General features: G+C 39.9%; 1 protein-coding gene across 2 annotated transcripts; it reads right to left on the bottom strand.

Annotated features, from left to right (window-relative positions):
- Nucleotides 1–253: 253 nt before the first annotated feature.
- otulin (OTU deubiquitinase with linear linkage specificity) lies at nucleotides 254–25,856 on the bottom strand. 2 transcript variants are annotated; one of them, XM_008108861.3, is made up of 9 exons: nucleotides 25,280–25,856; nucleotides 22,655–22,862; nucleotides 20,585–20,914; nucleotides 17,496–17,572; nucleotides 14,377–14,480; nucleotides 11,778–11,921; nucleotides 7,702–7,827; nucleotides 3,416–3,685; nucleotides 254–505 (listed from the first exon to the last, which is right to left on the bottom strand). In XM_008108861.3, exons 2-9 carry the CDS (start codon nucleotides 22,858–22,860, stop codon nucleotides 311–313), a joined length of 1,452 nt encoding a protein of 483 aa, XP_008107068.2. In that variant the 5' UTR covers nucleotides 22,861–22,862; nucleotides 25,280–25,856; the 3' UTR covers nucleotides 254–310. The 2 variants fall into 2 exon arrangements, with proteins under 2 accessions (XP_008107068.2, XP_016848429.1); XM_016992940.2 differs by lacking the exon at nucleotides 22,655–22,862 and having other exon boundaries at nucleotides 25,280–25,734.
- Nucleotides 25,857–26,387: the final 531 nt, after the last annotated feature.

Consider the following 26,387-nt stretch of genomic DNA (forward strand, 5'->3'; position numbering starts at 1 on the left):
AGAAAAAGTGTTACAAAAACTGTGCAAGAATTGTTTGTGTTTTGAGGATATAGATTTGCAAGATGTATCATATCTAAAAAACTGGAGCAGAAGCAGACATCTCCCTTCTTTGAATGAAGAAAATAGGAGAGTTCATCTTCATTTAATCTTGTTTCAGAAAAATCATCCCATAAAAACAGAAGACAACGTATTTTGCCTCTTTTTTTACAACTTCATTATGGCAATTACATATATTAAAATAAACAGAGAGAGATGCATTTACAAGGTTTATTCAATTTTTACACCTGGAGAAACATTGATTTTTTTTTTTTTACAAACTTGTCTCTTTACACATTCGAGCAGGAATATTATAATGTCTGTCATCTTCAGTTATAAGAGTTACTACTGGCCAGTGTTCTTCTGGCTCATTGGGGTAAAAGGCGATGAATTCATCTGTGCTGTATTTATACAGACGATACACCTGGATAGTGTGCTGCAAAGCATAGGCTAGGAGAAACATCTCCACCTAGCAAGAAAAAAAATAACAATTCGTAATGCATTATTTAAAATAATCCAATACTTGAATGCAACTAGATACTGTGTGTACGGAAACAGGATACACATTCAGATTTAGGATGGATCTACACTGCCCCATGTCTCAGGATCCCAAATTATTTGCTTTGAACTGGATTATATGAGTCTACACTGCCAAATAATTTGGGATAAGAAGATAATTTGGAATCGGATCCTGGGATATAGAGCAGTGTAGATCCAGCCGAAATAGACATCACAGATGAAAATGGCTGCTAGTCCTAGTCAAGAGGACATGTTTGAATGACAGTCACAGAAATAAATTTTGGAGTCATTTAAAAGCTGGGATTCCTTGGGAGGATGGGGGTGGATTCCTGTATGTGCTTTGACTGAATTCCCCTTCTTGATCTATGTGAATTCCTCTTCCAGATGATCATACAAAAGATAACGTGACACTACATGATGAACGTAGCTGTTCTCTTTAATTCCCTTCTTCTCACTGAACATTTTTGGCAATGTTGCCACACAATCAACATTGCCACACACAATCAGTTGCTGATTTTAAGTTACAAGCAATAGACTTACAGATCAGAACATTAAAATAAAATAAAGCCATCATCATGTGTTATTAAGCTTTCAGGCTGATGGCTTTTTTAACGCTTGGAACAAAATTTTTAACGCTTGGAACAAAGATCTACTTAAATTTATCTGGATTGGAAAAAAAGCCCAGAATAAAGCATACAGTACTGATGGATTTGAGAACTAGAGGAGGATTTGGTCTTCCAAACTTAAAGAACTATTTTGAGGCATGCTCCCTTACATGGGTCAAAGACTGGATAACTTTAAAAAAAGAAAAAAAATTGACATTAGAAGGCTTTGACCTAGGGGTGGTATGGCATTCCTACCTCTGGTATGGTAGATCCAAAATAGAAAAAAAATTCGGCAATCATTTCATTAGATCGGCCTTAATAAGAGTTTGGGAAAGATATACATCATATTTTTATACTAAAATCCCTCTGTGGATTTCGCCCTTAGAGGCAACCCAAAGAAGACTTCAAGGCTGGAGAAAACGGCCTACATACAAAGATATACTAATCAAGAAAAACGATATGCTACAGATGAGAGCACAAGAGGAATTAGTACACAATTACAAGAATCTTTCATGGCTGCAATACTATCAATTACAGGAACTTTATAACAAAGACAAAACTGTTGGATTCAACGAAGAAGATGACTTTTGGGACGGATTGATAAAATTAAAGAAGAAGGAGGTCACCAGATTATACAACAAACTTTTAGAATGGTCAACAGGGACAGAATTTATAAAGAATTGTATGACCAAATGGGCAGCGAACATTGGAAGAAATATAAAAATTAATGAATGGGAACAAATTTGGAATACTAAATTAAGATATACCTACGCTTCGGACCTTAAAGAAAATTGGTTCAAAATGATGCATAGGTGGTACATGACTCCAAAAAATTGGGTATTATGTATAAACAATCAGATAATAAATGTTGGAAATGCCATCAGCATGAAGGCAGTTTCTACCACATGTGATGGTCATGTAAACAAGCCACCAAATATTACAAAATGGTCCACGAAATAAGCCAGAAGATCCTAAAGATACAATTTGAAAAGAAACCAGAATATTATTTATTAGGCCTGACGAATCCAAAAATGAATTTAAATCAAAATCAGGACATTCTATTCACTTATCTAGCAACGGCAGCGAGAATGGTATATGCCAAATTATGGAAACAAAAAGAGATCCCATCAGAGGCACAATGGTTAGAAAAGATAACAGAAATAAAAGACATGGATAGGTTAATCTTTTTATTAAAAAGAGTTACAGGAAAACAAATCAGACAGACAGATTGGAAGTATTTTGAAGAATATAAGTTTGAATTATGATAACTGAATTATGCAAGAAAGAGCAACACAAGATAAATAATGAAGAAGAGAAGGGGGCATAGTCAATAAATCCTCTTGGAAGAAAGAGGAATGAAATTAAAGAATAGACACTAACCGTGAAGAAGATGAGTGGAAGCAGAATCTCTACCCTATCTTTCCCCCCCTTTTTTTCTTTTTCTTTATTTTCTTTTTCACTTTCCTTGGTTTTATTAAAGTTGTATTTGAAACTCTTAATAATTTCTTTTAAAAAAAATCTATACAAGTCAAATTACACTATGTAATACATTTTTTGTTCTGGGTTATAAATGTCATTTCCTAATTGTTTATATCATAAACACATGCAAAACGTTTATTACACTGCAAAAACTTTGTTGCAGTCTGCACACTGAAAGGTTAAAATTGTATATATCCATTAAGGAAAATTACTAGCGATGTGCCTAGACTGAAGAAAATAATAGTACTACCCTCAGCCACAAAAACTAAGTTTCTGGAGTATAACAACTACTTCCAAAGTAAGTATCGCAAAATTAAACAGGAAACAACATTTTCAAACCAGGAACAGAAACATTTTCGAACTTTGTTTCATAGTGTTATCAGCAATGCCATATTCTGTGTTGTGATCTTTCAGACTCTTAATGTTGTGAATGTTTCAAATGCTAACCTTAAGCCAAGAAATTCTCACCCCAAATCTACCAAACCTAAAGAAAATTTCCTATCCTCTTGAAAGCACCATCAAAGAAATTTTATTTTGAGATACACAGTTGAACTGATAAAGGTACTAAAACCCAAATATAATGTTTAACATTTCTTTAAATTCCCTACACCTCCATGTGATAGGTGGACTTCTGGGAATCATAAAACCCTGCCTTGGGGTATAAAGCTCAGGTACGTTTTGGACTGCATTGCCCCAGCATCTGCTTTCCTAATTTCTAGCGTACAAGAGAGAATAACTATTAAGTTCTACAAATGTAAAGAAAAAAATGAGCTTACTTGTTCAAGGCCTCCTGTGTGACCCAGTTGATTCAAGTGGTTTTCCATTAACTGGGAAGGATTGCTGGATGTATCCCTAGCAAACAGCAGCCAAGCGAACACAGGAACCTCCTTTCCTTTCTCATTATCCTCATACAGCCTGATTGCTGTGTTCAGCATAAGAAATTTAACAGCTTCATAGAGTTTGTACTCATCATCTTCACTTCGAAAAAGCTCATCACAAGCAGCTTGCCTCTCTGCAAGGGTTTTCAATTCAGTCATATTTTTCCACTGTAGAGGCAAACATTCAAAGATTAAGCAAATGATGTGTCCAACAGTCCAGAACCCATTAGCATATACAGTAGAGTCTCACTTATCCAACATAAACGGGCCGGCAGAACGTTGGATAAGTGAATGTGTTGGATAATAAGGAGGGATTAAGGAAAAGCCTATTAAATGTCAAATTATATTATGGTTTTACAAATTAAGCACCAAAACATCCTGTTTGAAATCCAAAACCCCTGGAAGACCAGAGCTGGGAACACACTGATAATACTGTAGATTAATCATTTCTAGAATCCCATATTGAGCAGAGCAATGGCAACACTGGGAAACCAAAGTTTGCTAAATATTTGATATTGGTCAAATGTCTCCAGAATTTCACCTGGACCTGGGTGGCTCTGTGTTGGGAGGAGGGCTTGGTTTGTGCCTTCCAGCTTGGCAGAATGGGGCTGGGCTGGAGAGCCTCTGAAGGGAGGAGGGGGTCTCTTGTGTTTCTAGGGTGCTATGCCTCTAATGATCCTTGCTTGGGTTAAAAGAGGAGGAGGAGGAGGAGGAGGAGGAGAAGACCAGAAGTGCAAGTTGCTGCAAGACTGATGGGTAAAAGAGGGAGAAGAGGGAGGAGGAGGAGGAGGAAGAGAGAGTGCGTGGGGGAGAAAAAGGGAGAAGGAGAGAGAGGGGGGGATCTGGAGCAAAGTGTGTGTGTGCAGGAGGAAAAGGGGTAAGGAGATGACAGAAGGCAGCCAGCCCCCCTCCCCATTTGCCAGCCCTGACTTGGCCTTGCCTGTGGCCCTTTCCCAAGCCCGGGCCTGCTTTGGCTTCTTTCCTCCCCATTCTTTCCTTCCAATCACGAGCCATTGATTTGGAAACAAGGCCAGTTTGGAGACACGAGGCTCTGCGAGCACAAAGAGAAAGAGGGAGGGAGAGCCATCGCATTTCCTTCCCCCCCCCCTCCTCCTTCCCTGCCTCGCAGCCAGCCCCCCTCCCCATTTGCCAGCCCTGACTTGGCCTTGCCTGTGGCCCTTTCCCAAGCCCGGGCCCACTTTGGCTTCTTTCCTCCCCATTCTTTCCTTCCAATCACGAGCCATTGATTTGGAAACAAGGCCAGTTTGGAGACATGAGGCTCTGCGAGCACAAAGAGAAAGAGGGAGGGAGAGCCATCGCATTTCCTTTCCCCCCCCCTTCCCTGCCTCGCATACAAATGCCCCCCCCCCCCAGTTTCCCCCCTTCCTTCCCTTCCTCTTTCCAGCTTTCCTCTTTCCAGTTTTTTCCAACGGGAAAGAGCCACAGCTCTCACCTTGGATTGAGTGAAGGGTGTAATTTTTCCAATTGGCCACTAGATGGCGTCGGTTAATACGGAGTGTCGGATAATACGGAGTGTCGGATAAGCGGAAGTCGGATAAGTGAGACTCTACTGTATTGCAAAAAGCTTTGAGTCAGTATCTTACAAGACTTAATCAAGTTCTCTGCTTTAGGACAAAATCATCAGTGTGCCAAAGTGAATAGAATGAACTCCATGACACAAGCAGAAGGCAGGTAATATATAACTAAGGTGAACCTAAATTAGATTTTCAGTATTTTGGACTTCAACTTCTATCATAACCAATGCCTAGGAATTATGCATGATCATGTATCTCTAGATATTTTGGACTTCATCATGCACAACAAACAGAATGATATATTTTGTTCGTTCTTAACTTCATAGTACAGTGATACCTTGACTTAAGAATTTACTGTTCCATGACTGAGCTCTTAACTCAAAATGCTCTTATCTCAAAGTGAATTTTCGCATTGGAATGCCATTAATCTGTCCCATCTCCCAAACCTTCTCATTTTTGTTATGTGTTTTTAAAAAAGAAAATGCACTTTATAAATAAATAATTTATAAATGCACATTCACATGGAACAATAAAAAGAAAGAGCAACTTTAAAATGGTAGAAAAACAAAGTTGTGGCAAGGAAGCACAAAGTGATGAGACAGAAGCATAATGTAGTCATGTAGTAATGTAGTCATTATAGCCTCCCTCCCTCTCTTGCTCCCTCTCCTTTCATGAAGCCAAACATACCAGGAATAAAAACCACACAAAATCAACTAACCCAAAGTTCTTCAAAGCGGACATGAGAAAGTGGACAGCAATCTCCCAAAGCAGACAAGAGGACGAGGCAGAGGCACGAGGCTGTTTCCTTGAAACCCTAAAGCCCTGTATTCTCACACTAGCGCTCCCTTTCATGCTAGCACTCTTTCTGATGCTAGCTCTTAACTCAAAACACTGCTCTTATATCAAAGCAAACCAGTGCGAGTGACAGCTCTTAACACAAAATGCTTTTAAGTTGGGACACTCTTAAGTAGAGGTTCCACTGTAGATGAATAGATAGTTTGATTATTCAAGTAACATGTTACAAGGAAACCCCCAAAACAGCGAGTCCATCATTGGTCCAATGGACAGGAGGCCTTTGGCCTATTTGGCAGTACAAACAATTCAGTATCCTCAAATTCATGTGAAAGACTTCACATGTTACCTGTATTACTTACATCCATTCCTATCACAGGTCACTCTTAATGTATGCAAAACTGGTCCCTGTTGTAGGACAACTATTAATGGATGCCAGCAGAATTTATGCATGCTGTTGTTGTGTGTGGATTTTTTATTTATCGAATGGATTTATGCATCAACTTTTAGAAAATGTATTCAAGGGAAAGGTTGCAAAACTGAAAATAATTTAATCCACAGAAAAAACAAAACACATGCCTAGAAATAATACAACTAAAAAGTTGCTTGGTATTGTCATTAGTAAAACAAAATCCATTCCCTTCTCCAAAGTTATCTTTTGCCCTGTCTCCTGGTCTGAACATGTATCAAAAGAGCAAATGGAATGCCAAATAAACAAAGAAAAATACTAAATGACAAAGTATTGCACTACATCATAATTGCAGCACGGATATTAGATTTGCAACATTGGAAGAAGGCAGACCTCTCGAAAATATAGATTGTGAAAATTTTTAAAATAGAAGAAATTGACAAATTGGCAATGATGAACAAAGAAAAAAACACAACAAAAATTTATCAAAGACTGGGAGCCATTTCTAAACTTTGCAACAAAAAAGAGGGAAAAGTTTTAATAAAAGGCTTCATAATTTAATCTGTTAGAATTTTTATAGGGAAAATATAAATAATAACTATTATGCCAGAAGGAAGAATAGAAAAATAATGTAATAGGAGGAAAGAAAATGACTGTATATGACTGTCTCCAATCCAAAGGATAGAAAGTCACCACAATGGGAGGAGTAGGAGGAGGGAAGGACGTAGTCAAATACAACTATTTCATAGATTTTAAGTAGTATTGCACTGGTCCATGTATATATACATGTTTATGGATTAATTTCATTGATTTTTAATGAATATATAAATTTAAAAATAATAATAATTCCTTATGGGCTGGGCTTTAGCACAGCTGGGGAATCACCAGCAGTAATAAGATCTACCATTTGAAAGTTGGCCAGTTCGAAGCCTGCTCGGGGTGAGCATCCGACTGTCAAGCGCAGCTCACTGTTTACCTAAACAGTTCGAAAATAGCTTATAAGCTGTAAGTAGAGAAATTAGGTACCGCAAACTGCAGGGGAGGTATTTTACAACAAGACCAGAAATGCAGTAACTGAAAGGAAGGTGGAAGGAGGAAGTCCTGATGGCTCTTCGTCATGGAGAATGGAGCAACAGCACCCCCTGTGACTGAATCTGAGAATAACTTCAACCTCCAATTCACCAAGCTGGACTTCAAGACTACATACCTCCTTCTTGTTCTGTCCCGTCTCTTCCAGTTGGAAGCAGATAATGTGGGATTTTATTCAGCTGTGTGGGACCTTAGGCTTAGCTACTTTAAGCTGTAATATATGATAACCCAGTTTAAAGCAGATATTGTGGGATTTTTTGCCTTGATATTCTGGGTTAAATGGCTGTGTGGCCCTCAGAGATTATACTGAACGGATAGGCCAGAAAATAACTAATGTAAAAAACATGAGTTTATCAAACCTTTCTCTTTAGGAGCATTAAGCATTCTTCAATTTCAACCACCAAGTTTTCGACATTATTGGTCGCTTTTTGTCTGAGTTGCCATTGTCCGATCCAGTCGTATTTTATGGTCAGCTTCTGTGGTAGCTAAAATGTTCAAGAAATAAATAGTTAATATTTGTAAAGAACTCTAAACATTTGATGCTTTAACTGATTCAAAGTATTTGTCTCTTGTTTTTTTTCAGCTGTGAGACAGTACTGCTTCTTTAGACCAGGAGTGGGGGAATTTCATGCCTTGATGATGCTTTGATTTCCTATTTCTCGCATGGACAAGAGTTTGTGGTAGCTATAGATCTAAGTATCTGGAGGTCCAAAGGATTCCTGTTTTTGTCTTAGAGTATTGTTCAAGATGAAATGAAACCTACAATGCATATCCTTTAAGACCGCACAGTGAGGGGCAGAATTTTATCCAGGTATTTTTGCTTTTTTTCCAAAAGGAATTGGATTGTGAAATGTGTTGAGTGGCGTCAAGTCATTTCCAACTACATGAAGTTCCCAAGTTACGAACAATATAGGTTCTGTAGATTTGTTCTTAAGTTGAATCTGCATGTAAGTTGGAACACATACATTTTTAAGTGTAACCAGTCTCTCTCCCTCTCTCCCTCTCTCTCTCCCTCTCTCTCTCCCTCTCTCTCTCTCTCTCTCTATATATATATATACGTGCGCGCACACACATGTATATCTGGAGCTATGATGGTGCAGCAAGTTAAACCGCTAAGCTGCAGCTTGCTGTCCTTCAGAGCTTGCTGTCTTTCAGTTCGAATCTGCAGGACAGGGTGAACTCCCGTTGTTAGCCCCAGTTTCTGCCAACCTAGCAGTTCAAAAACATGCCAATGTGAGTAGATCAATAGGTTCTGCTCTGGCGGGAAGGTAACGGCGCTCCATGCAGTCATGCCAGCCACATGACCTTGGAAGTGTCGATGAACAACACCGGTTCTTTGGCTTAGAAATGGAGATGAGCATCAACCTCCAGAGTCGAACTCAACTAGACTTAATGTCAAGGTGCTCATCTCCATTTCTAAGTCAAGGAGCCAGCATTGTCCATAGACACATCCAAGGTCATGTGGCCGACATGACTGCATGGAGCGCTGTTACCTTCCCGCCAGAGCAGAACTTGTGACTTATTGATCTACTCACACTTGCATGTTTTTTTTTTTAAATAAATTTTTATTGCGAACAGTTATCTCAGCATGAAATACAGTGGTTTGACCAGAATTAAACAAAATTTGGACAAAAACAGTGAACATATACCCCTCCTCCCCCAGTGACAAATAAAAAAAAAAAGAGAAGAAAAACACACATTCATTAAAATTGACTTCCATCTATTATCTGGTGTTCTTTGTATTGTTCTCTTGATGCTTCCAATACTATTCAATCTCCTCTTAAGGTCTGATCTTCTTTTAACCTGAGACATATCTATAGCCCATTGTTACTCATCTGAAAAGTGTATGCATATATTCTATATTATCACATTGCAATTTTCGTTTCTTAAGTAGTTTTTAATTAGCTCCCAATTTGTCGCTTTTTTTGGTTTACCCTGTGTATTTGATAGTAAATATGTCAATTTATCCATATTCATAATTTCGAGGATTTTATTGAACCAGGCATTTATATCTGGTCTGTTTTTCGTTCTCCATTCTTTTGCGTATATTAATCTTGCGGCCGTTGTTAGGTAGCAAAATAGGATTTCTTTGTTTCTATCTTCTAAGTCTAGCATCCCTAGTAATAGTATCTTGGGGTCTAGGTTAATCTTAATTAATAGGATCTTTTGTATATTTTGGTGTATTTCTTTCCAGAACTCCTTGGCTCTCTTACAGGTCCACCAACAATGATAGTAGGTGCCTTCCTGATCTCCACATTTCCAGCATTTATTGGAGGTTTTTTTTAATAAATTTTGGAGAGTTTTTGGGGGGTTAGATGCCATCTGAAGAAAATTTTAATCCAGTTCTCTTTAAGATCTGAAGAGTATGTGTATTTTAGTCTTTTGTTCCAGCATTTCTCCCACTCCTCTATTCTAATTGGGTTCCCAATGTTCCTTGCCCATTTAGTCATACACTCTTTGATGTGGTCTTGCTCTGTAGTCCACTCCAAAAGCTTTTTATAAACTTTCAATATAATTTTGGATTCTAATTGTATTATTTTGTCCCAGCATGTCTCTTTATCTTCAAATCCTATCTTCTTGTCTTTGTTAAAGTAATCTTTAATTTGGGCATATTGGAACCACCCTATATTTTTAAAGTCCTGATTTAACCTTTCCTGTGTTTTGGGCTCGAAAGTTCCCTTTTCTTTGGTTAGGATGTCTTTGTATTTTGGCCAGGATATTCCTCCCGTTTCTCTTCTTTGGCATGCTTCTAGGGGGGAAACCCATAAGGGGGTTCTAATGAATATTCTTCTCTTATACTTTTCCCATATTCTTATTAGAGATGACCGAATAAAATGGTCTCCAAAATTCTTTTCTATTTTTCTTTTTTCGTACCATAAATAGGCATGCCATCCAAAACGAAGGTCTGCCCCTTCCAGCGTCAATAATTTGGTTTTTTTTAGCATTGTCCAGTCTCGAATCCACATTAAACCGCAGGCCTCGTGATATAATTGTAGATCTGGAAGTGCCAATCCCCCTCTTCTTTTTTCATCAATCATGTATAATCTTTTAATTCTAGGTTTTTTGTTCGACCAGATAAATTTGTTTATATCTTTGTTCCATTTTTTGAATCTGGATGTGAGGGCGATCTGGCTGCGACATCTGTCACCCCATTGATTGCCAGGGTTGATTCGGCTGATCTGGCTGGCTAGGCGGGTGTCCCCTTCCTCCCTCACCGCTCCATGTGCGTCCCTCCCGAAGCTGCGCGCTCGGTGGAAGAGGACGACGTCCCAGGTATAGAAGGAGTGTACCGAGGTCTCCAGTCTTCGGTCCCGGGTATACGATAGCTGCGCTCCCCTGCTAGAACCTCCAAACAAGCACACTTGCATGTTTTTGAACTGCTAAGTTGGCAGAAGCTGGGCCTAACAGCAAGAGCTCAGCCCGCTCTTCAAATTCGAACTGCTGAGCTTTTGGTCAGCAATTTCAGCAGCTCAGTGGTTTAATCTGCTGAGCCACCTGGAGCTCCTTTACTTATATATATAGAGAGAGGGAGAGGGAGAGGGCACGGGCACTAACTAGCACAAACCAACTTTGGATAGCATAGGGAAGGGTTAACACCCCTGTGGTGTTTCTTTTGCTGACTATGCCCCTGTTCAGACAGCACTTTCTGTCCCTGTGATAATAGGATTTTGAAAAAAATTGGCTTGTTGTTGCAACAAGGATTCGTAATAAAGCTTCAGTGGAGACACCTTTTTCCCATTATGACTCTTTCAGGACTCTCTTGTGAGAGGTAGATTTCTCTCACTTCCTGTTGTCTCACCCCCATTCTTAAGTATGCGTCATTTATAAATCTGATGTTTGTAACTCAGGGATTGCCTGAAATGGCAACCCTAAGGTTACCATGAGGTTTTCTTGGACAATTTGGATGCTTTTGCCGTCCTTTGAGGCTGAGGGAGTGTACAGTGTTCCCTCACTACTTCGCAGTTCATTTTTCGCGGATTCGCTGTTTCCCGGTTTTTCAATAAACTCTAAAAGACTATTATAAATCATAAAAAATACAATTTACAGCCTAAGGAAGGGAGGAAGGAGAAGCCAAAGGGAGAGAAAAGGAGCCCAAGCGGCAACGGGAGGAGAAGGAGGTGATTTATCAACACACAATTGGTTGATAAAGACTTAAAATAGTATATAACTACTAAAATAATGTATAAATATTAAAATAAATATAGCATCCATACTTTGTGGATTTTCACTTATTGCAGGTGGTCCTGGAACCTAACCCCTGTGATAAGTGAGGGAACACTGTAGCTTATTTAAGCAGGTTTCCATACCTGAGCAAGGATTTGAGTCCAGGCCTCCAGAGTAATACTACAAGACTTAAAGCATATAAAAAAAATTCTTAATCAAAGTCACAGTCACTTTGCCCTGACAAGAAATATGCTGGGATTGTGAGGCTTACCATTATGATCTCCTCTCTCTGGAGCCAGTCTGGAAGCTGAGTGGCTTGGCTAAGTGCTTGAAACAACGTCGCTCTGACAGCACAATAGTTGTCCCCTCGTACTCTTCTTATTGAAATAAATCTCTGTGAAACGGCTTCATAGCCCTGTATTGAGAGCAGAAATTGTAATTAGATGCACAATAGACCACAACTCAACAAAACAAATGAGTTTTTTTTTAAACTGCCCAGAGTATTAAGCCAATTTTTAAACTCTGCTTCTGTTGGACAGGATAGTGGGATAGGAAGTAGGATGATTCAGGATCTCGCATCCAGCAATTTTGTAAATGTTTCCAAATTCCAATATAGTCTTAGTAACCCAATTTTAAAGACTAATCCACATATGCATTGCATACTAATTTTGACTTAGCCATCTGCTGATTAATATATGAATTGTGTAAACTGAAATAAGGGCCAAAAACTGCTTGTGGGAGATCAGCGGTTATCCCTCCCCCAAAATATGCCAGGGACTAGTATCTTTTTGTCCATTGCATACAATTTGTTTCTTTCTTTCCTGAAAACATATCACAGACTGATAGTTGGTAGCTCATAGACTGACACCTGTCCATGGACCATTGTTTTTGAGTAACACTGATCTAAACCACAGTTAAAACATCTGGGAATGAATTTACTCAATTTATGGTCCTGTTTTCTTCCTAACACAATACATCTTGAAACATCTATCTATCTATCTATCTATCTATCTATCTATCTATCTATCTATCTATCTATCTAGGCTTCCTAGCAGCAACTCTATTCCACTGCATTCCAGCTCACCAAACAAGGATTCCCATAAGAAGAAAACGGTCAGGCTTTGAGGCTGCAAGGCTATTCACTGATATTCCACCTGGCTAAAAACCGATTCCCATAAGCCCCAGAGTTGGACACAACTAAACTTAATATCAAGGGAAAACCTTTATCTTTTTAGTACAAGAATACTGCTGGATTTTATTTATTTATTTATTTACATATTTTGCATCCTGTTTTTTTCTCATAGAGGACTCATACTATTGCTGAATGGTAAATAGATACGTATCATTCCCACACTATTCCCACCAGTCTACTCTTGTTGTGTGTAGCATTTGGATGTAGGCCAATACAGTACAATCATCCAAGCAAAACATTTTTTTAAAAAAAACATAACTTAAACATAATTTAAAACAGTACAAAAATTGAAATTAAAATATAAAAGCCCATGGAGCAGGCCACACCTTTTAGTTACATGGATCCACCTTCCTATCCCGCCTTTCTGTCCAACAGAAACAGATTGAAAGCTTCAGCATTTTTAGAAAATTAAGCCATATCAACTTATTCCATCTTACAGATCAAGCAGACACCAGGACCAAAGAGTGGTTGAACAATTTACAGAAATTAACAGTTTATTTAAAAGAAGGAAAGAATTGCAATCTGGAGGTCTTGCTATAACACACATTTGCGGTGATAGCATTTCTCTTGATTCCATATACTAATGACAAACAAGAGAGGGCTACTGCTTTCAAGCCCTATGATTGAGTTCCCTAAACCCTACAGGTTCTTGGTTAATCATTGAAAGTAATAAGATAAAGTCCCGGACATCTGAAGAACAAACAGTTAGCCATCTATTGCTTACACATTACTGAAGGATTCACTGATTCCCTCACATGAGATGCTTCCTCTTGTTACCTTCTGCAGAGTTGGTAGAACTCACCACAAAGCAGAAACTAGCTGGTTGCTCTTAGAAACAAGATGTTGCACTATATCAGGGGTCTCCAAACTAAGGCCAGTGGGCCGGATGCGGCTCTCCAAGGACATTTACCTGCCCCCCACCCTCAATTTTAGACTTAGGCTGGCCCAAAGTCTGAAATGACTTGAAGGCACACAACAACAACAATCCTAATTAACTTGACTATCTCATTGGCCAGAAGAAGGCCTACACTCCCCACTGAAATACTAATAGGTTTATGTTGGTTAATTTTTTATTTTAAAATATTGTATTGTTCTTTCATTGTTGTTGTTGGGTTGTTATTTTTTTTTTTTTGCACTACAAATAAGACATGTGCAGCATGCATAGGAATTTGTTTTTTTTTTCTTCAAATGATAATTCGGCCCTTCAATAGTCTGAAGGATTGTGTACCGGCCCTCTGCTTAAAAAGTTTGAGGACCTCTGCACTATATGATGGCTTATTCTGATCCATGCATGGGTCTCTTACTGCATGAACATGTCATGATAAATTATAGGGGATGGACCCTACTAAGAGAGTTTGCTTTTCAGCTGCATCTCTAGTAAAGACCTCCAATTTCCATTCAGAAAAAAATGCCTTCACCATAAGAAATCTGGGAAAAAATCGCTTTCGGCACACAGAATGGACAGTATTGTAAACACTGACATCTATCACTACTAACCCTATGGGAAGGTTTCTGGTGCCTTAAAACATAGTATGAGTTTGTGTATGTTTATGTGTGTAATATCTTATTTATATCTAGAAAGGTGGTATAAAAACAATGAACACACACATCCCTCTTAAATCCTGATAAATACAGCCTTTTTCATCATGTATCATTACAAAGCAAAAGAAGGTCATACCTTTCGTATACATTTGGCTTGGGCTGTGTTTCCTCTCCATTCTTTGCGGCAGTAATCCATGATGTCTACTTCAGATTCAACACTTAACTTATTTTCTAGAAAATCTGAATCGCAATTAAGATAAAACAATTACATTTTGATTTTAAAAAGTCAGGGAGCTTTAGTCAACAGTAATGATATGTACATAGATTGATGTCCCAACACATTTCTTGTCTGCACTATGATTTCGAAACCTGAAAATTGTTTAAGCCTGTGTGGAAGATATTTGGCAAGATACAAAATATTCATGTAAAATCCTCTTGTTCATTCAAATTATGTGTTCAATGTGGGTGTTTTTAAGGACTGTATTCTTATTCTGTATAAGTAAAAAGATTTTCCCCCCAAGTATGGATTTGCCAAGCACAAAAACAGGGTGGAAGATATGGCAAGGCTGCCAGACACACAGATTGATGGGATCGAAAGACTACATGGTGCCCTCATTCTTGAAACCTGGGCATAAAAAGCAGTGCCTAAAAGTATAAAACAAAGCCTGTTATTTTCTTCCCATCAGACTGAAGCTAGAGTGGAAAGGGAAAACTGACTTTAGGGCAACCGTATCAAACTGTATCTCCAGGCACACCTTTTAAAGCTAATTCCATTTCTCCCTTCCCATTAAACTGTTTAAACTGGAAAAGGCACTCTTCTTTCAAAAAAAACAACAAAACAGATTGTAGGGAGAAATGACAATTGGCCCAGGGGTGAGAAAGTGTTTGAAACAAACACAGCGTATACAAGGGCTGTTTATAGAGATTTACCACAGCCAACACTGAGTGACTAAATTACGTTATTATGTACGCATATTATTTGATTGCAAATTGTATCAGAAAGTGAGAGACTTATACCTTGGTCCATATATCAAATGGACAATGTATTGGAAATCTCATATCAGAACAATGTATTTTATGTGTGGCCAAGAATCAAAAATAACATATAAAACAGCACTGTATTTATGCAAAACAATACGTTTGAGAACCACATATGTGAGGTTGATAGGAGTAAACTGTAGGGGTGATAATTTCCAACATTTATACCCCGCCCTTCTCACCCAGGGGGACTCAGGGCGGCTTACAACAGTTGGTAACATTTAATGCCAAGAACATAATAATAAAAACAAGAACAGTACATAACATCAATTAAAACTATAAAAATACATCATTAAATACATTATAAAACTTAAAACATATGTAATTAGATCAATTTGTCCAGAAACCTCATGCTTCAACCTTAAATCTGACCATGTCGACTTTATCATTTACTCGTTAAAAGCTTGTGCATACAACCATGTTTTCACAGCCTTTCTGAAACCCAGAAAGGTTGGGGCTTGTCGGATATTTGTAGGGAGGGTGTTCCACAGCCGGGGAGCCACCACCGAGAAGGCCGTGCTTGCGAGGCAGGTGGGACCGAGAGCAGGGCCTCTCCAGATGATCTTAGGGCTCATAGGAGGAGATACGTTCAGACAAGTAAATTGGGACAGAACCGTTTAGGGCTTTATAGGTCAAGACCAGCACTTTGAATTGGGCTCGGTAGCATATTGGCAACTAGTGGAGCTGGCTTAGCAGGGGGGTGGTACGCTCCCTGTAAGCTGCCCCCATTATTAATCTGGCTGCTGCTCGTTGTACTAACTGGAGCTTCCAGGCTGTCTTCAAAGGCAATCCCACATAGAGAGCATTGCAGGATGTAAATGGGATGTAACCAGAGAGTGGACCACCATGGCCAAGTCAGACTTCCCAAGGTACAAGTGCAGCTGGCGCACAAGTCTTGGTTGTGCAAATGCTCCCCTGGCCACCGCTGAGACCTGGGGATCCAGGCTCACTGATGAGTCCAGGAGAATACCCAGACTGAGAACCTGTGTCTTCAGGGAGAAGTGCGATCCCGTCCAACACAGGCTGTAACCCTATACCCTGTTCAGCCCTACGACTGACCAGGATGACCTCTGCCTTATCTGGAAGGAAATATGATGCATATATTCAGTTTTATCATTTTTATTTACTATTTTAACTTACTACATAGAGTGTAATTAAGTCTTATCAAGCCTTGTTGTTTGATTTGGTATTGCTCCAGCCCAGCTGGATCAAGGGCTTGTCCCTCCAAGAAATGAGGAGTTGCTGCGGATTTTCCTCAGCTAGGCCCTTGCGGGGGGAAACTTTCCTCCAGCAAGGGCCTGGCCGAGGGAGATCCGGGGCGTGCCTCGTGGTTCTTGGAGGGACAAGCCCTTGCTCCAGCTAGAGCAAGAGAACTGCGAGGCGTGCCTGGATCTCCCTCGGCCAGGCCTTTGCTGGAGGAAACTGCAGCAGCGATCGTGGGGCAGCTTCCGGGCCACTTCCTCCTCCCTCTCCCTCGCAGATTTTCCTCAGCCAGGCCCTTGCTGGGGGAAACTCTTTCCTCCAGCAAGGGACTGGCTGAGGGAGATCCGGGGCCTCGCTATTAACTGAGGAGTTTGGTTATCCGAGACCCATTATCTCGGATAACCGAGACTCTACTGTATTAAAATAAATAGAGTCCCTACTTCGCAGATTTCCACTTATCTCGGGTGGGCCTGGAATATAACCCCCACAATAAGTGAGGGAATACTGTATTAAATATAGTTACAATTATACATTTTTGTTATTTAAACTATAAATATTGCAAAATTATGGGGGTTTTCTCAAAGTGACACACCACACGAATTATGCTTGGTTTTTTGGCAAATTTTGACACAAGCTCAAAAGATTGCCCATCACTGGCCTAAGGGCTAATCAATAAATATTATTACAAGTTATTATGCAAACAAATGCAACATAAAGAGTTACATTTGCTTAAATGTCAATGCTTCTCTGGTCTCCCATTTTACTCTACATAGAGAACTGTGTGTTATCATCTAGAATTTGGCAGCCAGAGGGCTCTAGAAATAGTAATTTTGTTGGAGAACACTCCAGCTGAAGGGAATACTATTTCTCTGTGAATGGCATCATGTTTTGAATGCGATTTCTCCCCTTCAATCAGCAACTGGTTTTGCTGAAAGGACCCGTTGAGAAGGAAGTGTGTGTTACTTATTATTCAGCTAATACTTTGTGCCATACATGAATAATATTGAAATGTACCTGAGGAGCCTGTCCCACACACAAGTAACACTTTCTCTCTCTCTATGTCTTCTGCATCTCGATACATGTCCTCCTCGCTGCAACAACATCAATACACACTTCACATAACAGAGAAGGGTCTAATCCACACAGAGATCTCTGTTAAGCAAAACTCAGTTTTAACACAGCAGACCATTTAAGAAGAAAAAAAAGAACAACAAATGACCTATGGAAGTCAACTACACCTTCATTCAAGCAACAGCCAAAGAGAAAGAAAAGTATTATTTGCAAACACTTCAAACAATAAATCAAAGTAAGTAACAGGAAGACAAACCTCTTTTTTTGGGCCGAACTACAAAATATTTAACAGATTGTTGCCTCCCAGATTAGAATGCATTTTGTTGGTGATGGCAGAACCTTTGAAATAATAAAAAAGGGAAACAAAAATAATGTTGCATTCAAAAGCAGTCTAGCAAATCTTATGATGCACACGAAATAGCTAATGTTAGTACCTATTTAATCTCTCCTTTTAGCGGAGCCAAGATAGAAAGGTTGGAAGTTCACCATTAATTAGTTGAGATAAGGACACATAATCCTATGTCTGTTTTGAACAGTAAACCTTGCTTTTTTATTTTGGACAAAGTGAATGAAGTTAAAAGTTAAAAATACGGATATCGTTACTAGATTAGATACAAATGTGCCCTTTCATATATAGATGACTACTTCTGCAAATATGTATGTGTATACACACACACACACACACACACAGACATATATATGTGTCCTCGGCTCTTCCTCCTTCTCCCTTCCTGCAGCGTAGCCAAAATGCTGTGCTGCCAGCCACGCCCCCATTCTTGGAAACAGAGGAGAGAGGCGGCAAATTTACTGGTGCAGTACTTTTCAAACTCATTTATCTATAAAAAACGTGGCTAAATTTAAATGGGGATTACATGAGATTGTAGTTTTGGGATGTGTCTTTCAGCTGCATATGGTAAATGATTTATCCTATACTTGGTCCTTTTTAAAATCCAAAACGTAACCTATTTTCTGGATAGCCCTCGTACAGACATACTGTAGTGGAATACACGAAAAGATAACTGCAGTCTAGAAATGTGCTTTGGTTCTTTCAAAGCATTGATACTCCCTTGTACAATAGCCCTGGATCTATGCTAATGCCACACATGGAAAATTTAACAAATCTAAAGTTTCTTCTGTATGTGCAATTCTGAATCTAAACAAATGCTACAAACAATTTGACTAATTTGGGTTGTTCTTCTTTTGAGAAAGGAGATCCCTAAAATGGGAAACGTGGCGTCAAAACAAGTAAGTTGTCACGTCAAATCCATGCCCAAAATGAAACTGAAGAAAGACTTACTGTAGCTTGACGATCAAACTGTAAGGAAGCTGAAGAGGTGAACCACAGGCACTTCACCACCATCAAAATGCATGCTAAGCCATCCTACTGGGCTGGTGAGGACAGCAACCCATGATGGAAAGGGACTTGGAAAAACAAATGCAGTTTTTAGGAACTGGCATTTTACATACTTCTCGAAAGAGCCTCTACCTGTAACAATGGCTGCTTTTATTACTTTTCCCTAGCATCTTGTTTATTCACCTTTTTAAAAAGGAACTCACTACATTTTCACCAAATACAACTCACAATATAAGCCAAAACATCATGCTCTGGAAAACTAAGAACATAAGCTAAAACACTGCTATATAAATGTCTTATAATTGTCCTGCATAGCTGGAAAAACTGCACATCAAAAAGCTTTTAACAGTTATGTCAAATACTATAAAATATTAATGCCTTCTTTCCTAAAGCAGAAGCATAATTATATATTACTTAAAGCAGTGGTTCTCAATCTGGGGTCCCCAGATATTTTTGGCCTACAACTCCCAGAAATCCCAGCCAGTTTACCAGCTGTTAGGATTTCTGGGAATTGAAGACCAAAAACATCTGGGGACCCCAGGTTGAGAACCACTGACTTAAAGGGAGTAGATAGACTAATAAGGAATAAAAATGATCACATAGAGAGTGTACAGTTATCTTTCGTGCATTTGTTTTGCTTTTAATAGTTGTTTAGTTGTAGTCTTGTAGTACTAGATAAAATGTAGTTGTGTAGTTGCATATAGTGTTATATACCGTGTTTCCCCGAAAATAAGACAGTGTCTAATATTAATTTTTGCTCCCAAAGATGTGCTAGGTCTTATTTTCAGGGGATGTCTTATTTTTTCACGATTCCTTTCTTGTACTCATGGAATAGCTCTTTCTTTTTGCACTCATGTCTAGGGGTAAAGAGGTGGGAAAGGTGCGCGTCAGGCAAGTGAGGAGGAAGGAAAGGTGCGCTCCTTTCCCTCCTTCTCCTTCATGCTGCACGCTCCTTCCTTGGCAGCGGCAGCTCCCTCCTCCTAGGTCTTACTTTCGGGGGATGTGCAGAAGCAATATTAAAAATGGTAAGAGCAGACAATGGAAGAGAAAAAAAGTTAATTGCAAAGAAGAAAAGATCTCATAAACCCTTTTTGTACAATGCATTTTGCAGGGAGCCAATACTATATCTCCAATGAACTATAGGACATTACTGCATGCAGGCCATTATCCTGTGCCATTCCCGTGATGCAAGATAACACCAACATGATTATGGTGGTTTCACACAATCACTGGCACCACAGAATTGTGATACTTTGGTTGTGTGAAGCTGTGCCCTTTCTCTCATCTATCTGTTTTTTTTAGTGGAAGAAATGCCATTACAGAAACTTGGGGACTTCATCACATGCGGTTAAGTTCTGGCAATGTAGTGTGATTAAATGTCATTGGCAGGCTCATCAATAGTCCCAGACATCTTCATGACAGGTTGGTGGTGGACCAGCAATGACGTTGTGTGACACAGACCATCATGGTCCTACTACTGTGCTGGTTCACCACCTCCATATGATGAAATCCCTAATGACTTGCTTAGTCGAAAAATAAGCAAATGGGAACTTGTTAACCCTTCCAACAAAAGAAGTCCTAATTGAATTATCTACCACACACTAGGAAAAATGCAATTAATCAGATCACAAGATTTGACATTGGTTTCCTCAATCAAATTTTGATGACACAAACTCACAAGTCCACAGAGGATTCCACTGGGGAAGAGATGGCCGACGTAGACAGCTTTCCTCTACTGTTGTGGCAATTATCTTGGTGAGGCTGAGACATTTTTGAGCTCTTTGTCTGAACTCTTTTTGTCTGAAGTGCACTGTCCTCCTTGTCAGCCAATGAGACTTTCCCTTTGTGGCTGATGCTTGTAGATGTTGGTGCTGTTTTATCATGTGGAGTGCATTTTTCCTTTTTATTCTTAGAAAACTGTATGTTAAAAAAACTTTTTTTCCGTCTCTCTTCTGTGGTAACAGGTGGACCTGTCATGTTTCTTGCCTTTTGCTGTGACATTCTAGGGCTAAAAGAAAAATACAAGGGGAGAGAAAAGCAATCTGGGTCAAGATTTAAAGCAGGGAGATAAGCTTCTCAGCAGGATAGTAACACATCCAGGCGCCTCCTGGGCAAAGCCTCTGAAGACAGCCAATTCTCTCACACCAGAAGCAACTTGCAATATGTTCTTAAGTAACTTCTGACATGATTTTTTTAAAAAGCCCTTTATTAACAAGGTCTTAATGCGATGAAATACTCTTTTGAAAGGAATTGTGTGTTTGTATAATAAATTTGGCATTTGTTTCAATGTAATGATTGAAATCCACCATCCAACAATGTTCCCACCTCATGTACACCAAGGAAAGCAATGTCTGCATTTATTAAGTGTACACAAGGGATATATTTGTAAAAATAATTTCACAGGAAGCCGTGTTCACCAGAAATCAAACCACGGGATTATTGATATTGTTAAATTCTGGCCAAACTGTAAGTGCAATTATGTTTGCAGGGAATTAGTTTGTCAAACAATAACCTCTCCCTCCCTCTCTCCATCTGGATTACAGAAAGAAGCAGGAAAAATGAAGCTGCAATATTTGTGAATTAAGTTACACAAACGTGGAGACCCCAAAAAGACTGAATCAGAAAATAAGCCCTAGCATGATTTTTCAGGATGTTTGGAATATAAACCCTACCCCCAAAACAAATCCCAGTTAAGATTATCAACCAGATGGGGCTGGTCTTAGCACAGTGGATTAAACCGCTAAATGGCAGAAAATCCTGCCAATTGAAAGGTTGGCAGTTCAAGCCCAGATTGGGGTGAGCACCTACCATCAGCCCCAGCTCCCTGACCACCTAGCAGATCGAAAACAGAAATGTAAGTAGATAAATAGGTACCACTTTAAGCGGGGAGGTAATAAAAGGTGCCCATAAGAACATGTCGGTGATTCGATTGGGAGGGTGTCTCAGGATGACAAATCTCCTTGGCATGGAAGATGGAGCAATAGCACCCCCCACCCCCCTGGTAGTCAGAGTCGAGCGCAGCTTTCAAATGCCGGAAATGGAAAAGATGGGGAAAGCCTTTACCTCTTAACAAGGACAGACAATACATAAAAAGAGGTATATGTATTCTGTAATCTGCCCTGAGTCCCCTCAGAATATAAAATATATTATTATTATTAGTAGTAGTATTAGTATTATTATTATTTACCGGTAGTACATACTTTACAACAGACAATGGATGTATTGAATTAGAAAATAATAATACTAATTAATATACAATTAAATACAAATAAATAATATTATTGACATAACATTATGGTGATGTTCCAGAAGATGATGACATGACTGAATTTGAATAAATGTAGATTGTTGTACATGAATAAACATAGATTATTGTACATGAATAAAGACACCCCGGAAATTATCTCTAATGCATCTTCTGGAGCGAGAATTAATATAAGACTTAGTCTTATTTTCAGGGAAATACGGTAGCAAAAGTGGAAGGTACAAATTACACCCAGCTCAGCCACTTTTAAACTTATCCCCATCTTACCCGTCTCTCCCTGCAGCTCGAGGCAGGATACAACATCATTAAAACAGAGATAAAACACTCTTAAAAGACATACAACAAAATACAGAGTTAAAATACAAGTTAAATTAATTTTTACTAGAGCCTGTTAGCTCTAATTTCTCCCCAGCTGCTCATCTAATTCACTAGACAGAAATAAAGCCAAACTTGAGTCTTGAGACTATGTAACACATGGCTTACTTTTCTTGCCTGTCTTCTTGCTGACCAGCACTACTGAGTTTAACCCGCTTGGTATTGTCTGTGAGGGTTTTCATGCCAGGGCTAGTGCAAACTTGTCTTTCCGGAGCTAATTTTTGCTGGGCTCGTTTGTTCTCTTCTGAGGGCACAAGAGCTTCTGTTCCAGCATCAGTCATCACGCAAGGCAGTTCCTCTTTATCTCCGCTCATTTCTATGGGATAGGAAAGTTATAGTTTCAAACCCAATGGTTTTTTTTTTTGGAAGGAACAGAAAAGATAACCCATCAAAAAAGAAATTTGAGAAGTTATAGCCAATATGTTTGTCTGACTGCCTTTCTAAAGCATAAGTAAGACTCAAAAGTAACATAGCCATGCAAACAGTGGATGATAGACTCCATAGTTCATTACTTACAACCTGGAGTATTTGGCCCACTTCTGGACATATGCAGCAAGCTGGATTCCTCATAGGGTCAATTATTCTACATATAGATTTAATGTGGTTTGGCCCATCATTTTAACTGTCATGGCTCAATGCTATGGAATTATGGGAGTTGTAGTTTTACAAGTCTTTTGCCTTCTCTGCTACACAAAACTACAACTCCCATGTGGTGTCAAACTGCATTTATTCTGTGATGTAAGCACACCTTAATCACGCTTAGGGTGGACCCAGTGAAATCAATGGGATTTGAATTGATCATCATACATGCATCCCACTGATTTCAGCAGATCTATTGTAAATACAGTAGAGTCTCACTTATCCAAGCTAAATGGGCTGGCAGAAGCTTGGATAAGCGAATATCTTGGATAATAAGGAGGGATTAAGGAAAAGCCTATTAAACATCCTACTAATCTTGGAAACAAAGCCAGGTCAGCCCTGGTGAGAACTTGGATGTGAGTACAAAGAACACCAAAGTTTGTCGACTATATTTCAGATGAAGGAACTGGCAAAATTGCTTCTGAGTAATCTTTGCATAGGGAAACCCTGTGAAATTCATGGGGTCACCGTACATTAACGAGTGACTTGAAGAAACATAAAAACTGTTTCTTACAACTTACAAATTACTCATAGTTAAGGGGGTGAGTCAACAGAAAGTGAGAGAGAAGGGAAATTCAAACCTGAAAGAGTTTTCATTGGGAAAAGGTGTCTTAGCTTAAGCTTTATCACCAGTCCTTGTTTCCACAAGATACATTTTTCAAAATCAAATGATCACAGGGATAGAAAGTGAGGTGTAATCTTATGAATGAAAATATGTGCGTTTGTGAGTATGTTCAATATATATGTTTGTGGGCGATTCCCAAGACGTCTCCCACTCCTAGAGAGCACTGTACCCAACGCCAACAACGAATATGGGCCAAACTTGGTGCACAGACCCTCCATGACAAACAGAACATACTGAAACAGTTTGCGGGGGGATTGAGCCAGCATGATGGGAATTATAGTTCTCCCTACATCCAAAGAGCACTGTGAAGTCCATGAGTGATAGATTTGGACCAAACTTGGCACACAGACCCAACTTGACCAACTTTATGTGCTGGTAGATTTTGGACATAGGGACCAATCCAGGATGATGGGTGTTGTAGTTTTCCCACAATCAAAAAGCACTGTGGACTCCACCAATGACAGACCTAGACAACACTTGACATACAGACCCCTCATTTTTTTGTGTGTATTAGGAGTGACTTGAGAAACTGCAAGTTGCTTCTGGTATGAGAGAATTGGTAGCCTGCAAAGACACTGCCCTGGAGACACCTGTATGTTTTGATGTTTTACCATCCTGTGGGAGGCTTGTCTCATGTCCCTATATAGGAAGCTAGAGCTGACCGACGGGAGCTCACCCCGCTCCCCATATTCAAACTGCCAACCTTTAGGCCAGCAGTTCAGGCAGCACAAGGATTTAACCATTTGCACTACCGGGGACTAATACAGACCCCCCCCATGCCAAACAGAAAATGCTGGAGGACAGACCTTGGATGATAGGTGTTATAGTTCACCCTGAATCCAGACAGCTGTGTGACTCCTGCCAACAAGAGATCTTGACCATAGTTGGCACACAGACCTAACATGACCAGCTTTAAGTGCTGGTGGCGTTTGGAGGGAAATGACCTTGGATGTTGAGAGTCATAGTTTATCCGCATCCAAAGAGCCCAGTGTGAACCTCATCAAGGATAGATCCAGATCAAACTTGGCACACAGACCCAACATGCTGTTGGGAGTTGCAGTTCACCTACATTTTCATTTATTTTTATCTATTGGTACCATTAATAAAACCCCAAAACAACAAACAATGACCACTTCTGGGTTGTTGTGAGTTTTCCAGGGTGTGTGGCCATGTTCCAGAAGCATTCTCTCCTAACGTTCCACCCACATCTATGACAAGCATCCTCAGAGGTTGTGAGCTCTGTTGGAAACTAGTCAAGAGGGCTTTATATATCTGTGGAATGTCCAGGGTGGGAGAAAAAACTCTTGTCTGTTGGAGGCAGGTGTGAATGTTTCAATTGACCACCATGATTAGCATTGAATAGCCTTGCAGCTTCAAGGTCTGGTTACTTACTGCCTGGGGGAATGACTACTTCTGACCCGGGTAGCTATTGTAAAACCAAGCATCCGAGGCTGTAGCGTTTCACTCACCTCGTCGTTTCTGGAGGGAAGCGTCAGAAGGAGAGGAAGCGGAGAGCCTGCCTTCTCTTTTCCTTGTGAGTGTCACTGCCTGTGCTTCCGCGTGGCGCCCATAGACTGTGGCAAGGAAGCGCCCACTTCCGGGTTCAGTGCGTTTTTCTTGGGTTGCTTTGCGCCGCCTCTTCGGGCGCCGCTGCTTTAAGATCCTTGCTTTCTTGTGCCGTTTTTGCGTTCAAGGCGGCGCCTCGCTCCCGCCGTGAGGAAGGGTAGGGAGGAAAGAAAAGGTTTAAAGACAATGTCCTAGCACTATAAGCCCCCTTTCTCTAAGCCACCTCCTTCTCCCCCAAGATGCCTTTCTGAGCAGGAAGGCTTCCTGGCTCTGGGGCGGGGCTCCCTATTGAGAGCATGCATTGCCAAAGAAGGAGCTAGTTGCTTGCTTTGCATGCCTTGGTTTCCAACAGTTCACAGACATCCTCATTATCATTATTGTACAGCCCACAGTCTGGACCAGGGGTCCCCAAACTAAGGCCCGGGGGCCGGATGTGGCCCATCGAAGCCATTTATCCGGCCCCCACGGCACAAGGGCAGAAGGGGGTTGGGCTAAATGACCCAAGGGGTCTCTTCTCTTAAAACCCATTATTATTATTATTATTATTATTATTATTATTATTATTATTATTATTATTATTATTAGAAACACAACAAGATGAGTCCACAGCAGACACTCTGCTGGCTGTTGTATTGGATCATACGTCGGACAATTCCCAAGTGTCTAGGACTGTGTGATGTATCTGCGAATAATGTGTGCAGATCTGCAGCTGGCAGATGGTAATTTTGTTAGCGCCGATTGTGTTTAAGTGCAGGCCAAGGTCTTTAGGCACAGCACCCAGTGTGCCAATCACCACTGGGACCACCTTGACTGGCTTGTGCCAGAGTCTTTGTAATTCGATCTTTAAATCCTCATATCGTGTCAGCTTTTCCAGTTGTTTCTCCTCAATCCTTCTGTCACCTGGGATTGCAACATCGGCAATCCATACTTGGTTTTTAACACGATTGTGAGGTCAGGAGTATTGTGTTCCAAAACCCTGTATTATTATTATTATTATTATTATTATTATTA

The sequence above is a fragment of the Anolis carolinensis genome, chromosome 4, assembly GCF_035594765.1.
Source record: "Anolis carolinensis isolate JA03-04 chromosome 4, rAnoCar3.1.pri, whole genome shotgun sequence".
Taxonomy (NCBI): Eukaryota; Metazoa; Chordata; class Lepidosauria; order Squamata; family Dactyloidae; genus Anolis; species Anolis carolinensis.

Excerpts from the sequence above, each read along its gene's own strand:
- otulin (XM_008108861.3), bottom strand. The coding sequence starts at position 22,860 with ATGAGCGGAGATAAAGAGGAACTGCCTTGCGTGATGACTGATGCTGGA. Across the intron at positions 14,481-17,495 it reads GTGTGGGACAGGCTCCTCAG|ATTTTCTAGAAAATAAGTTA; the intron begins GTACATTTCAAT and ends ATTGCGATTCAG. Across the intron at positions 7,828-11,777 it reads AGAGAGAGGAGATCATAATG|CTACCACAGAAGCTGACCAT; the intron begins GTAAGCCTCACA and ends TGAACATTTTAG.